The sequence below is a fragment of the Lathyrus oleraceus genome, chromosome 5 (assembly GCF_024323335.1).
Source record: "Lathyrus oleraceus cultivar Zhongwan6 chromosome 5, CAAS_Psat_ZW6_1.0, whole genome shotgun sequence".
NCBI classification, from domain to species: domain Eukaryota; kingdom Viridiplantae; phylum Streptophyta; class Magnoliopsida; order Fabales; family Fabaceae; genus Lathyrus; species Lathyrus oleraceus.
In genome coordinates, this window is record NC_066583.1 from 3,998,165 (window position 1) to 4,013,741 (window position 15,577).

The 15,577-nt window shown below is 38.5% G+C and overlaps 2 protein-coding genes across 2 annotated transcripts; both read right to left on the bottom strand.

The window, feature by feature from the left end:
• Nucleotides 1-11,615: 11,615 nt before the first annotated feature.
• Nucleotides 11,616-12,651, bottom strand: LOC127087939 (vacuolar cation/proton exchanger 3). Its single transcript, XM_051028853.1, has 4 exons — nucleotides 12,421-12,651; nucleotides 12,204-12,332; nucleotides 11,835-11,951; nucleotides 11,616-11,687 (listed from the first exon to the last, which is right to left on the bottom strand). Exons 1-4 carry the CDS (start codon nucleotides 12,649-12,651, stop codon nucleotides 11,616-11,618), a joined length of 549 nt encoding a protein of 182 aa, XP_050884810.1.
• A 212-nt stretch (nucleotides 12,652-12,863) lies between these two features.
• On the bottom strand, nucleotides 12,864-15,174 carry LOC127087942 (heme-binding-like protein At3g10130, chloroplastic). The gene is made up of 7 exons (XM_051028856.1): nucleotides 15,014-15,174; nucleotides 14,831-14,917; nucleotides 14,661-14,731; nucleotides 13,798-13,899; nucleotides 13,598-13,656; nucleotides 13,360-13,417; nucleotides 12,864-12,959 (listed from the first exon to the last, which is right to left on the bottom strand). The coding sequence occupies exons 1-7, from the start codon at nucleotides 15,084-15,086 to the stop codon at nucleotides 12,864-12,866; spliced, it is 546 nt and encodes a 181-aa protein (XP_050884813.1). The 5' UTR covers nucleotides 15,087-15,174.
• Nucleotides 15,175-15,577: the final 403 nt, after the last annotated feature.

Below are 15,577 nucleotides of genomic sequence, written 5' to 3' on the forward strand. Positions count from 1 at the left end.
AGGGGAAGGCTTAACAACAAGTGTCGGATTCGGGGTGCTCACAGCATTCCCAATCGGGCGTTCAATAAAATCAATATTAATACTTCCTCGAGCATCAGCTTAAGGCTTCAACGGTGCTGAAAATACATGACCGCTACGGGTCAAACCACTGACATCAGCAATATTAACAACAGATGAAGAGGGCAAGGACACCTCTTTCCCATCTTCCACTGCTACAGCATTGTAGCGATAGGGAACTGCCTTCTCAGAAGAATACGGTACAAGGCCGGCAGGCTTGATAGTCAGAGCTGGAGAAACCTTCTGCTTACTACCATCATACTTGATAACAACAGGCTCAGGTATCCGGAATACCGGAGAAATTACATTGACCTCTAGAGCATCTTCATCAATATTTCTATTCTGTAGGATCTCAATGACTCCCTCGTCCAACATCTCTTGGACATCTCTGCGCACCTGGCGACAATGACTATAATCACATAGCAAGTGATGCATCTCAACCAACGATTGTCAGATGTGGCTGACATATTTAACTTTATACTTGCCAGGGCAGCCCTGGACCATATTGACAGACTTCCCATGCTCGGGCGATGGGTTCTTCTTCACATTTGGACCTACGTCCTCGAAAAACAAAATCCCACTTCTCACAAGGTCTTGCACCTTGGTCTTCAGGGGATAGGAATTTTCCACGTCATGTCCGGGAGCACCGGAATGATACACACAGTGAAGCTCAGGCTTGTACCACCACTGGGGGTAGTAGGTACAGCGGGAGGGTCTCGCGGAGTAATTAATTTTCTATCGATCAGAGATGGATAGAGTTCAGCATATGTCATCGGAATCAGATCGAAGGTGACCCTCTTCCTCTCATAGTTGGTACTGGCATTGTTATTGTTGTTTCGAGGCTGGTAGGCCTGCTGTTGTGGACGCTGTTGTTGTTGATATTGCTGAACTTGCGGTTGTTGATAATGTTGAGCTTCCCTGAAAACAGGTGCTATATGAGCCACCTGATGCTGGTTGTTAACCGGGCGAGCAATCTTCCTCTTCACAGATGGTCTTCTCTTGATATGGGAAGACACGGCATGTGCCTTTCCCTCTTTCTTCTTCGCAAAGCTTCCATATCTCTTTGCTGAAGAGCCTTCATCTCAAGTTAAACGTCCTTCACGGACCCCCTCCTCCAATCTCATTCCCATATTCACCATTTCGGTGAAGTCTGAGGGAGCACTGGCTATCATCTTCTCGTAGTAAAACGAGCTCAAGGTCTTCAAGAAGATCTTGGTTATCTCTTTCTCCTCAAGGGGAGGCACTATCTGAGCTGCCAATTCGCGCCACCTCAGGGCGTACTCTTTGAAGGTCTCCTTATCCTTCTGCGACATTGCCCTCAATTGATCTCTATCTGGAGCCATATCCACATTATATTTATATTGCTTGACGAAGGCCTCGCCAAGATCGTTGAAAGAGCGGATGTTCGAACTTTCCAAACCCATGTACCACCGGAGAGCGGCACCGGACAGACTGTCCTAGAAATAATGGATGACAAGTTGATCGTTATCAGTTTGCGTTGACATCTTGCGTACATACATCACAAGATGGCTGAGTGGGCAGGTGTTTCCCTTATACTTCTCAAAATATGGCACTTTGAATTTAACAGGAATCTTCACGTTGGGCACAAGGCACAACTCAGTAACACTCTTACCAAAGAGGTCCTTCCCCCTCAAAGTCTTCAGTTCCTTGCGAAGCTCAAGGAATTGGTCTTTCATATCATCCATCTTCTCATAAACATCTGGGCCCTCAGATGGCTCAGAGTGGTATATGGTATCTTCAACCCTTGGTAACGTGTGCACAACGGGAGGTGGCACTGAAAGGACCGGGCTAGATGCCGGCAGAGAAGCAAGAGTAGGGGCGAAACCCTCAGGCATGAAATTGGCAGGTATTTCCCACGGGAACCCGCCTGGCATAGACGGTGCAAAATGAGTGGTTGCAGCAGGCACAGTAGAAGTCACGATCTCAGAAATGACCGTCCTCTGGGTAGGAGTTGAAGGTGTTGGAGAAGACTGGCTCTGAGCGGCCAAAAATGACTCCATCAAGGCAGTCAACCTGGCTACCTCCTCTTTCAGCTCGCGGTTCTCTTGTTCTAGATGATCCATCAGTCTCGAAGAGTTGGCTCTGGTGTAGTACCGGTGAGTCAGCTTGTCTTCAAAATAAATGAAGAGCACAGAGTTAGACCAAAGGACAAGAAGCCTAGAACAAAACCTGCTTATGCACATGATGCATGCAATTCTTGTGCATATGATTTGTTTTTTATATCAAAGAAACTTTAGAGTTCTATTTGCAAATCTTTGGGAAATATTACATTTTTATCAGGTATAGAAACACCTCATCAATGATATCTGGGAAATATTTTTACACCAAAGAAGTACAACATTGGTAACCAAGATACAATATAAGAGACAAGGAACATGACCATCCTATGGATCCCTAGAAACAATCATCTAAAGCTCGGGACACTGGAAGGTAAGATGCACAAAGCCTCTTCACCTCCTCCTCATAGGCTGCCTCCATATCTGCCTTCTCCTTGGCGAGTCGATCATACTTCCTCTTCCAGAGCCTAGAAGACTGAGGAAGTAAAGAAGTCCACTCATCATCAGGATTATCAATGACTTGATGCTCAAGAAACTCAATCAAAGCATCCTTCTCCTTAATCTGCTGAAGCAACTCTTCTCGTTCACGGATCCAGGCACGTGAAAGGTCTTCATCTCTCAACTCCTCTACTCCTTGATCAGGGAGGGTTGAAGGCTCAGCCATAACCATAGGCGTAGGTCTCGAATATTCGTACGCCATGAGATACTCAGAAGCTCTCCTCCTAACCCAAGCAGTATAAGGCTCCAAAGCGACCCAAATCTTCAGACCTAACTCCTTCCTTCCTTTCCTATGAATCTTGCGCCAAGCGCGGACCATCCTAGCTTTCAAGCCTTAGGGATCTTTACCCTCCTGAAAGAACACACCCTCCAACAGAATTTTATTGGGTTTATCCTTTAGGGGGAACCCAAGCTGACGACGTGCCAAAATAGGGTTGTAGTTAATCCCACCGCATGTACCAAGAAGAGGCACATTGGAGAATTCACCATAAGAGTCGATAATCTGCACACCATCATACACACGGTTGTACCAAGAGATATCATCATTAGTGAGAGACATAAGTCTCGTGGACCACCATAGACATCCTTTGTTTTCCTTGAAAGCGACCGTCTGTGGTAAGTGAGAAATAAACCACTTATATAACAGAGGCAAACAACACACAATGGCACCACCACCCTTTGCATTCCTCATATGCAAAGAAAAATAGGTGTCACCCAACAGAGTCGGAACGGGATTAAGAGCAGAGAAAATTCTGATAGTGTTCACATCCACAAACTTGTCGATGTTGGGGAATAACACTAACCCATAAATGAGAAGTACAAATATGGCTTCAAAGGCGTCCTCACTCATGGCCTTCCCATAGATAGTAGCTTGAGCAATGAGGAACTCAGAAGGGAGACCTTGAATTCCATCTTTGGTAGTCATATGAGCACCAACCAGAGACTCATCTATATGCAACATGTCATCTATCTCTCTAGAAGTAGGAACACTCTCTAAGCCACTGAATGGCAACTGATCCAGGATAGGTATACCCACAAGATAAGCATACTCCTCAAGCGTAGGCAAAAGCTGAAAATCCGGAAAAGTGAAGCAGCGATACGAAGGATCATAAAATTGCACCAATACGCTCATCAATCCTTCATCCACCTGAGTAGTCAGAAGAGGAAGAAGCTTCCCAAAACGAGCTTTGAAACCCAAAGGATCTAATACATAGGATGTCAAATTCCTTAGCTCTTTCAAGTTCGGTTGTCTGAAGCTATACTTCTTTGTATTCCTTCTTTGTTTTTCCATGTCTGAAAGTTTTGCAAATAGACCTCTTAAGTTCCTTGAAAACTTCCTTATTATTTTGATGATATGGATGCAAATGGGTGCATGAATGCATGAATGCAACAATCACACTCAAGGATCAAGCAAAGCACACCAAACAAAGGTCATGGGATGGATCATGGCATCCTTAATATCAATCATCCATTTTGGTGGATTATGGTTTACACCTTATCAACACCCAAGTTCCATTGATATTAAGGATACATGAACAAATCAACCACGAATCAAGGGTTTGTTGCAGGTCACGAGCATGGAGCCTTGGTTTAGAACCACCCAAAGGGAGTGTACTAGGGTTTAAACCTGCCAGACATGTTCTACAAGAGGTTCCCATAGTCATCATCCCATCTTTCGGATATTATCGGAGAAACGACTACTCGTTTTCCAAAAATATTCTCAAGGGAGACTCTTATGAGTGTAGGATCGCGTAACAATCGTATCAAATCTTACAGTTGAACGACTTTCGCACTACATCCTAAGAATAGGCCAAGATGGGCTTGGTAAACTAAGGTCCTTGGCTTCTAAGGTCTATATTGGAAAGAGTAATGTCTAACCACAACTACTTGTGTGACATTATTGATCCCAACATGACCTCCACCAAGTGAATGGACTTGTAAGTCAACTTGCTAAGGAATAACTCCACATAAGTCAACAAGACTATGCCATTCTCCTATCCTAAGTGCACCCGAGTCCGGGTATAGAACTCATCTCACAAAGATCACGAAGCATACAAGGAATTAATATTCAAGCAATTCAATCATTACATACAATAAAGTAATCCCAAATTGCACAAAAATATGTCACAAAACAAATATTCAATACAATACAACAAACATGAAAAGTAGGCAAAACCCACTAGGCAAAATTCCCCAGCAGAGTCGCCACTTTTCTGTGGCGGGGTATTCGTTACCATTGGAGATATTGACTAAATCCAAGGTAAATCATACAAGTCGAGTCGCCACCACACTTCTATTTATCCAAAGGAATGGTTAGAAAGCGAACAAAAACCTAAAAGTTTTATCAAATCAAAAACTAGTAAAAATGTCAGAGATCTGGGTAAGGGGTTGGTTATGCAATGGGAAGGTTTTAAGCACCCAAAACATCCTAGGTACTCCTAGGGAGCCCTTTTCACTTTGTTGTAAGGTTGGTATTTTGTGAAAATTTATTTGTGCAAACATGATTGAAGAGATGAGAAAAGAATATACAAATTTATTTACATTTTGTGTTTGAATGGATAAACCCATTGCCTACGTACCATCTTAAAAAAGATTAGGATCAAAACATCGTAGTTCGGGGTAAAAATCTCAAAATGAGTTGGTGAACTAATTGGTCCAAAAGCCTTAAGGTCTTTTGTTATCCAAGGGAGAAAACTCAACCTAAAACCATAAATCCACCATGTGAGGATAGCTTCAACATGCTAGTGAGGGGTTAACCTTATAATAAGCATGGAAGACTCATTGTCCATCACTAAGGATAAAGGTGAGTATTACATCTACCTCAAGGATAACTCAAACCTAATAGCTAAAGGTTATAAAAAGAGTTTGATTAAGAGAGTGGCCATTGAAACCACAAAAAGATTTGAATGGGTGGTATTTACCAATGAAAATTATTTACAAAATATGGTCAAAGTGGATTAAAAGATTCAATTCAAAATAAGTATTATGAAAAGAAAGTTTGAAAATCAAAAGCATAAGGCTTAGGTTTCTAATGTTGAAAACAAATGTTAAATGTTTGCACAAAAGTTTTGGCTTGGGTTAGAGTGGAGAGAAGAAGAAGAATGGCTAAGGTCCTATGCATACAAGAGGTGAAGGATAAGAAAGAAAACCACAAAAGGAGTTCCTCTCTTGAGATCATATGGATGATCCAAGTAGCTCCAATCCTTTGGAATAAGCAATCACAAGCATAAACTCAAGCAATCAACAATCAATTAATTCTTGGACAAGCTTCCTCAAGTGTATCTTGGATCTCTCTCTCTTAGGAGCTCATGGTAATGGTTCCTCAATTAGGCTCAAGTTGGCATCCCTAGCACAAAGAAACACACACATCAAAATGTTCTATTAACAATCAAAGAATGGACAAGAGGGAGTTTAGAAGATGGTCCTTTCAATGTTCATCTTTAAGCTTTAAGCATTCTAAAGGCATGAGGCCTAGTTGCTCTTTGACATTTAAGCACTCTAAAGGCATGAGGCCTAGTTGCTCTTCAAACTCCATTTGCTTGGGTAAAGTCCTAAAGTCTAAGTCCATTTTGTCCAATTCTTTGCATTTGATTCACAGTCAAACAAACAAAAACACAAGCACAAAAGATATATATACACAAATATATGCTCAAGTGAGCAAAAGGCAAATGGCATTATCATAAACATGTGCTCCAATGAGCAAAGGAAAAAGCAAATGAATAATATGTACAAGAATGATAAATTGCATAAATGTAAAGTGCAAAAAGTAAATGTTAATAGTTAGTGGTTAGTAGTTAGTGTGCCCTAAGGCAAATTTAGCGCTATGTTAAGCAATCGTAATTGGACTTATGTAGAAGTCACAACTATCTGAGGCCGGTCAATAATAATGTAGGCAACAACACAAGTTAGAAGTCTTGATTAGTGAACCAACTTCCAACAACTTGCCATGCCAAAAAGAAAAAAGAGAATTGGTCTTGTACTGGTTTAAGTCCTTTGCGTGATTTAGGAAACAACCTATCCTTAATGCAAAGCCATTCACTTGATCAATTGATCAAGATGAATTAGATTTGGATCAAGGAAGATTATGTCTCCCTAATCAATGCCAACTTATCAACCTTCAACTCATTGATCAAAAAGAAAAAGAAGAAGAAGAAGAAGGAGAATGAGAATGGAATATGAAATGGAAAGATTAAAGTGCATTAAATGAAATGGCATATACCAATCAACAAATGTTGACCAATGATATTGAGGATCATGGTCAAACACTCAAAAACAGAAATGAGATGAAGATTGGAAGTCAAGAAATGAACAAAATATTTTTGGCATTTTTTAATATTTAAAAATAAACTTGAATTAAAAATAAAAGAAAGGTCAAACTTCAAAATCACTTCCAATCAACTTTGAAAAGTCCAAGTGATTTATCCTAAGTTCAACAAGGTCAAACAAAGTTTGACAAAAAATTTCAGCATTTTTAAAAGTCAGAAACTATTTTTAATCAATTAAAAATGAATAAAAATAACCTAATTGAACTAAAATCACAAATAAATCTCAAATCAATTAAAAAGTTGATGAGAATATTTTTCGTAGATTCATCATCATTCAAATAGGTTGAGAAAATATTTTTGCATTTTTTGAATATCAAAAACTATTTAAAATGAATTAAAAATAACCAGAAAAGAGAAAATTCACAAAAAATATCAAATGGAAAAATAAAAAATATTAAAAATCTTTTTAAAAAACTAGAATTAAAATGGAGAAGAATGCAATTGGTCCCATATTTTTTGGATTAAAAATGAGTGAGATATGATTTTTTGAAATGAAATAGAATTAAAATAATAATATGAAAATAAAATCAGAATTAAAAAAATAGCAAAAAGCGTGAGCCCTTGGATCTGAGCTCATTAATTGAGCTGGTAGATCCAAGTATCCAGAGGCGCGCGTCCAACATGTTCCACAGTCAATGCAACCACACGTGGTATTTAAAAAAGTCATAAGAATGGACAGCCAGGATTAGATCCGGAAATAGGAATGGATAGCCACGATTGGATCTGGAGACCAGACGGTGGCCAGCGCCACCGTCTTCTCCGGCTAGCTCCGACGAGAGCTCAAATTTGCAGAAGAGCAAATGTGCACCAAAACACACGATCCAGGCATCAAACGAAAGAGGAAGTGATGTACATCACTCCTATACCACTCACTTCCACTCTAGATTTCTATTAAGAGAGAAATCAGATATGGAAGCTTGATGGTGTTCATCACGAACTTCATGTTTTTACAAAATTGAAAGCACAAATCAGATGCCTCTAATGAGAGGACTTCAGCCAAGCCAAGGAACTCAAGAAATAAGCAAGGATCAAAGAGTTTCGAAGAGAAAAAGTTATGATATCCACCTTTGAAATGCAGGTCTGGAGAGCACGATTCTTCTCAACCAAAGCTTGCAGTAGGATCTAGTGATGAAGATGAAGCAAGGCTAAGGAATTATAGGTCTGAAAATCAACCAAGGTAGTTGAAATTCAGATCTGAATTTTTTAGAAAAAAGTAGAAATTCCTTTAGTGATGGCTAGGTTTTGATTTCTGCAGCATTTCAGATTGATTCAGGGATGGAAATTGAATGAAATGGTGCTTCTATTTATAGATGGAGAGGCAAGGCAAGGGTGATCAAACTCATGTGCATGAAATTGGATCCTCCATGCATGGGCCTGTACAGGCGCACGTGAGGCCCAAAATCAAGTGCAAATGCAAGCTGATATCATACCAAATTGAAATGGACGTGTACTCTGAGTTGCAATGGCTTGTGCATGGAGTTTTAACATGGTTTTCCAAAAATGCACATAATCTTCCTTTCTTCGAAAATGCCTCTTATCAAAATGAAACATGGCCTTGTGGGTAATGGTTGGAAAGGTCTTGATGTAAGGAACAAATGTTATGTTGGACCAAAATCCATTTGAAGTGTGGAAATTAGTGAATTTTGAATTTAAAGTGTAAGGTGCAAAGCATGCAAAGGTGAGGTTTCCAAATTTGGCCAATGTTCAAGCCCTTCTGTTTTGATAATGCAAGCCTCAAATGGAAAAATCTCCAACATCAAAGTTGTAGATGTTCTCATGGCAATCAAAATGGAATTAAATTTTGCATCATTTGGATTTTTTATGAAAGAGTTATGGGCACTTGAAGTTGGACTTTTTTGCCTTTCAATGCATTTGGTCCAAAGTGACCCATAATGTTTTGCATTATCACATGTATTTCCTTTGAGATTTTGAAATTTTGTTCAACATAAAATTTGAAGTAGACATCGTAAGCTTTCCAATGCATTTGATCCCACCTCAAAGTCATAAAAAATGAATGAGTTATGTCCTTGGGAAGTTGACCCAAAATTAGGGTTTCAGTCAAAATGACCTATAATGTCTTGGAATGGATGATGAACTTCCAAGCTTCAAATAAATTTTTGATGAACATGGAAGTTGTTCATATTGTTCTTAAGAACATTTTTTCTTTTGGGATCATCTCCATTTGACCAACACATAAAAAGTTAGGTCTTAGTGCATTTCAAAATAGTCAAATGAATTGACTGCTCAACTTCTCAAGTCCACAACTCATATCTTGATGAATTGCTGATTGAGGACACTAGAATAAGTTCAAATATGCATGAAATGATGAATTAAAGAACTTACCTTGATTGTATTTGACCATGGGCTGAGGTTGCTTCTTGAGCAAGGCATTGTGATACACAGATGAATTAGGGCTTTCTTGAGAAACAAAACCTCAAACCCTTTGACTTGCTTTGATCAAAATGATGAATTGAGATGCTAGGGAGGCATATTTAATGGATGATAGCTTTGGGAACCATTACCATGCTTGCTTTCATCTTCACTTGGCCATATCTTTGCACAAAGGATCTCCTTGAAGCTCTTGACCTTGTGATTGCTCAAGCTACAAACAAGAAATGTTAGTGACATATTTTTGTGCTTTTGGTTAGTAAACAAAATAAGAAAAGCAATAATATACAATTCAAGTATGCTTGGTGATCTCAAACCACTCACAAGGAGATCCCTCCCAAAGGCAAAGGGAACCAAGATGCTCATGATCCTTAAGGCTTTGCAAATGAAATGTTATGATGCCATGAGGGATCTTAGGGCCAAAATTGGGGTCTTACAACATCCTATGTATTAGATCCCTTGGAGTTCAAGGCTCGTCATGGGAAGCTTCTGTCTATTCTTGCTACTCAGGTGGATGAAGGTCTGATGAGTGTATTGGTGCAGTTCTATGATCCCTTGTATCGTTGCTTCACATTCCCGGATTTCCAGCTTTTGCCTACGCTTGAGGAGTATGCTTATCTTGTGGGTATACCTATTCTAGATCAGTTGCCATTTAGTGGCTTGGAGAGAGTTCCTACTTCTCAAGAGATTGCTGATTTGTTGCATATAGATGAATCTATTGTGGGTGCTCATATGACTACCAAAGGTGGAATTCAAGGTCTCCCGTCCGATTTCCTCATTGCTCAAGCTACTTTGTATGGGAAGGCCATGAGTGAGGACGTCTTTGAAGCCATATTTGTACTTCTCATCTATGGGCTAGTGTTATTCCCTAACATCGACAAGTTTGTGGATGTGAACGCCATTAGGATTTTCTCTACTCTTAATCCCGTTCCGACTCTGTTGGGTGACACTCACTACAACAAACGGGACCTTAGACAGCGCTTTTTTTAGCGTTAGACAGCGCTTTAAAGCGCTGTCTAAACCTCCGCTGCTAAAGGTTTAGACAGCGCTTTTTTAAATCTTAAAAGCGCTGTCTAAGCCCCCCCCTTAGACAGCGCTTTTCAAAAAGCGCTGTCTAAGCCCCCCCTTAGACAGCGCTTTTGCCAAAAGCGCTTTCTAAGACCCTCCTATTTTAATTTTTTTAGGTATACCTTAGACAGCGCTTTTCAAAAAGCGCTGTCTAAGGGGGGGCTTAGACAGCGCTTTGGCCAAAAGCGCTTTCTAAGACCCTCCTATTTTAATTTTTTTAGGTATACCTTAGACAGCGCTTTTCAAAAAGCGCTGTCTAAGCCCCCCCTTAGACAGCGCTTTTGCCAAAAGCGCTTTCTAAGACCCTCCTATTTTAATTTTTTTAGGTATACCTTAGACAGCGCTTTTCAAAAAGCGCTGTCTAAGCCCCCCCTTAGACAGCGCTTTTGCCTAAAGCGCTGTCTAATCCCACCCCTTAGACAGCGCTTTTTACAAAAGCGCTGTCTAAGGTATACGAAAATTTTTGAAGCTTTTGTTTTAAACCACATTTTTTCCAGGTTTATAAACCAGAATTTCTACCTGTTTTCAACCAGATTTTGACAGACAATTATCACATTTTATATATGCCATTTTGGCCTTTTTTCTACCAATTTTTGGCTAACAAATATATATATATACCAATTCAAACCAATTTTGCCTTAAATGTATCAAAATATATACTGAAACAAAATTTATACATACCCAAGTTACATATGCCCCAGTACTATTGCAAAATTTATACATACCTGTGTGGAAAATCCACCACTATGCCACCAGCAAACCCAGCATGCATTGCAGCATTCATAATCAATTCACGCTGGTCATTATTTTCAGGATACACTTGAAAAACAGCTTTAGCACCATTGGACAAACATTTGTATAAAGATGTAAAGAAAGCCCTGCAAAAGAATATATAAGTTACATGGTAATGTAAGTGAAAATTTCCAGCAAAATCCAATCTTAACATAGATGGTAAGTTGGAGAAATGCGGAAAAAAGCTGCAAGTTACTATATGCTTGGAGTTTGAAGAGATTCGAGAAACATTGATACTGAAACAACTAAAAGTGGTATTATAAATAGAGGAACATACTTCAATCTTAACCGAGGGTTGTGAGAAGATCTATCAGCATTACATAGCCACTGCACCATCATACAAGAGTCACCAAAATTAGTAAAGAAATTGACACACACCAATGAAATATGGGAGAAATACATGACTTAATTACGCCGGGTTAAAAATAAGGAAATAGGCAATTTGAGTGGAAGAGCCCAATGCAACACCTAAGGAAATGTCCTGCAATCATGAAATCAATTTAGCTTCACTAGAATAATTTTTTTTCCTTTCAATTCAACAACTTTATAGCTTGGAAAATATGAATTTAATCATATCTTAGATGAAAGGATTGAGTATAGAATTGATTATAAGTCTGTAAATTCTTACCAGCTTGTTCTTGAAAGCGAAAATGATTGCTCCTGCATGTTCAGCCGCATTGCCAACTATCGGAAGCAAGATTATGCTGAGGAAGCTCACAGATAAACCCCATGAATCTGATGCATCCTGTTAACAATACTTTATAAGCTATTTTCATATAAGCTATAAGGTGTTATTATAAGCTATTCTGAAGAGTTTATGAAAATAAGTTGAAACATTACTATAAGCTCTATCAAACAGTCTTACAAGTACTTATATCAGTAGATATAATCAATTCAAACAAATCCATAGTACATAACTGCTTATATAATAAACACTTATTCAACAAGTGCTTAATTGAGCTTTCAAAATCAGATCTAAACAATTTAGTTGAATTACCTCAATTGTATCCACCACATATTCAGACAACAAAGCAATGAACACAGTCATTCCAGCCAACCAAGCAAATCCACTCCAGAATCCAATCACAGCCTCTTCTTCCGCTTCATTGTTCTCACCTTCCCCTTCCTGTTCAACAAAGTGCATAACAAATTACAATCGCAACAATTTTAACAATTCAAACATTCTCATATACACCTCAATTAAGAAAACATACATCTTCCGCTTCAAATAATTGCCTATGCGTCCATAATTGAAAGATCAAGTAAGCAAAATACGCAACCAGCATAACAATGCTAGAAGCTCTCGACAAATACAGCGAAGGCTCTACGGTGAGTTCAGCCGAAGCAGCGCTGTACGTGAATAGCAACGGAAGCAAATGGCATAACAACGCCAATAACAACATCAACGAGTTCACATCCGCTTGTCTCTGCAAAATTATCAACATTAAAAATTTCCGTAATATAAAACAAAAAAACTTCGAAATTGAGAGCAGTGCCTAAAGCTACCTGTGTTATAAACCATAATGAGAAACTGAGAGCAGTGCCTAAAGCTAGCATGAGTCCCCAAACATGAGAACCAGCAGGGGAATGATGTGTTGTTGATGTAGCATTTTGCAGCAAGTCAATGTGCAATGATAAGTTAAATAATCTTTTGCCTTCATATAAAGTTAGGATCATTGCACCACCAATTCCACTTAATGTTCCCATCAACTTCGCTTTCCCAGCCGGTGTTCCAAGATTTGGCTTCTCCATTCTTCAAAAATCAATCAAAACACATTTTCACAGCTTAATCCAAAATCGCTTAAAAAAACATGAGAAATTCTCAGGACCGTCTTTAAGGGCGTGCAAGACAGACTTCCATATATAGCCTAAAATTTATCTCAGTTAAGCTAACGTCAAGTAAGACCTCATAAAATATTTTGTTACAATTAAATTGCGGCAAAATAAAGCCTTTATTAGTTTTGCCATATTTAAACTGCGAATAACGTACGATATGACCTCCAAAAATTTGAGACTAAATGGCACAGTGAAAGCAGTAGAAAATACAAATCTATAACGTACGATAAGAGAAAGAAAAACAAAAATTAATATTGAAAAACAAAAAACAAAACAGAGAGGCGGAGAGAGTTAGATTCATAAAAATAGTATCAAACCTCAAAGCAGAAGCCTGTTCTAGAAGTAAGAAACTCAATTTTAAGATACCCTAGATACCTATCAAACAACCCAAAGTCTAGAGTATGGAACAACTACAACTATCTTTGCAACATAATTCTAATGCCATCGAAAAACCAAGTTCAATTAATATAACAGAACATAAAACAATTAATACAATAGAATAATTAAAAATACTTAGAAATACACAAGATGGCTAAATAACCTAATTAAGTTTACAGAGAGGAGCTGTAGTAAAGAACAGGTGTAGTCATTTCCATTTTTTCCTTCATTGTATTCTACCATCAAAACAGCATCACACATCTATAACTTCTTCCAAAATAGAAAGGGGAAAACAAGAAATGCAGTAACCAAATACAACCCAGTAAACAAAATATTTAAATGCACATATGTGAGTCGATTCTAAATTGTATTACTACCTTACCAAAAAGGTATTCAGCAAGAACATTAAATGACTGAGAAGCACCGCCGAAATCAAACCCATTCTTCCCAGGCATTGTAGCCTCTGCTACAAAGTAAGGCTGCAAAGATAATCAAGTAAATGTAGGTGAGATTAATAGGAACCAAATGGTATTATTACAAAAAACGAGAAAGAATTCCTTTGATTACTTAACAACGGCAAAACACAACTTCGAAGGTTTGACCACCTCCCAATGCCAAAAAGCCTTAAAACACTCGGTTAATAAGATGATCCCCTCTCTAATCCCTCCTCTCTATTATAGGCAGCATGCTTTATTGGGCCTAACTATCACCCTAACACACCCGCTAACTAATCCATTAACATTTAAACAACTACTTACAAAGTATCTTGGCACAAGTGATAGCACATTCCTAAGACCAAATGGTTTGTTGGTGATAGCAAAGCACTCCTCAATTAGCATTGGAGGGAAGTGTTAAGCCAGCACTTGCAACTTGTAAGTATCTTGGCACAGAAGGAATAAATGTAGCATATCAATTCAACTAGCTAAGAATATGAAGTATACTTGCATTACCCGTCAAGCACAGTCCCTCAACTCCAGGTTTTGACAGCTACAAATTGAATGAGGAAACTTAATACATCTGATATTTCTATATTAGAATCCAGTTTGAATTTGCTTCGGTTTAACCCGTGCTTAGCCATTGAAATAAAAATTTGGTTCTTGACGAAGAAAAAACTCTTAGCAAGTGAAAACATGAAGGAATCACTTGGAAATAAAAAGAAAAAACGAATTGAACTGATAAATTATATATAATCAAACAGAACTAGAACTGTAAAAGCATAATAAATATTGAATAAATATACCTCCATTTCCCTAATCTCATACCGGTCCCTTCTACTCAGAACTTTGAACTTGATAGTCTCAAGATCATGAACTACATCGAAAATAATTAAATTAACATGCAAGAAAAAGCAACAAATTATATAAATAATAATCAGAAATTGTTGCATAATTGAGAAGGAAAATTAAGCACCTGTCATCAACGCTTCTTCGAGAGTGCGGCTTTCAAATCTTTTCGGAAACAAGTATTTAGCCGTCTCGTTAGCCAAATCGGCAACAACTGCATCAAGTAAATAAATCAAAAGAACAAAAGAGAAAGAAAAAACACAAAGATTCAACAGAAAATAAATCGTGAAGAGATAAGTAGTAGATTTACGTCGCTGGGAGAGAGAGGTGGATTGAGAAGTGAGAGCGAATATGAGAGAGATTCGAGCTTCAAATGCCGACATAGTTCTTCGCCGGGTGCTTATTCTGTCGCCGGAAGATGCAGAGTTGGTGATTGTGATGATTGTTTTGTTAGGTTTTCCAGAAATTGAGACCGATCCAAGCGAAAACGATGATTAAAACTGATTGAATGATAAATAGAAATAATGAAATGAAAATGGAGAAATAGACTGACCGATGAGATGGGAAAGGGAAAAGGAAGTAAGTAAGAGGTGAGATCGAATGGAAAGCAAGGGCGGCTGAGGGAAAAGTTGGTTTTAGAATTTAGAAGAGGCGTGGTGTTAAAAGCGCTTTCTAAACCCCCCTTAGACAGCGCTTTTGGTTTTAATTTTTTTTTAATTTAAAGACTTTAGACAGCGCTTTATCAAAAGCGCTGACTAAGGTCTATATTTAAAAGCGCTTTCTAAAAGCGCTGTCTAAGGGGGGGTCTTAGACAGCGCTTTTAGAAAGCGCTGTCTAAGACCCCCCCTTAGACAGCGCTTTCATTATTTTTTTG

What these genes read in the sequence shown, in the direction of transcription:
- LOC127087942 (XM_051028856.1), bottom strand. Translation starts at nt 15,086, where the DNA reads ATGTCGGCATTTGAAGCTCGAATCTCTCTCATATTCGCTCTCACTTCT. An exon ending in CGAAGAAGCGTTGATGACAG is followed by an intron (nt 14,732 to 14,830) that starts GTGCTTAATTTT and finishes TTTTCGATGTAG; the next exon opens with TTCATGATCTTGAGACTATC. An exon ending in GAACAGGCTTCTGCTTTGAG is followed by an intron (nt 12,960 to 13,359) that starts GTTTGATACTAT and finishes TGATTTTTGAAG; the next exon opens with AATGGAGAAGCCAAATCTTG.
- LOC127087939 (XM_051028853.1), bottom strand. Translation starts at nt 12,651, where the DNA reads ATGTTGATAATTTTGCAGAGACAAGCGGATGTGAACTCGTTGATGTTG. An exon ending in ATGTGGTGGATACAATTGAG is followed by an intron (nt 11,952 to 12,203) that starts GTAATTCAACTA and finishes TATTGTTAACAG; the next exon opens with GATGCATCAGATTCATGGGG. An exon ending in TCGCTTTCAAGAACAAGCTG is followed by an intron (nt 11,688 to 11,834) that starts GTAAGAATTTAC and finishes TCATGATTGCAG; the next exon opens with GACATTTCCTTAGGTGTTGC.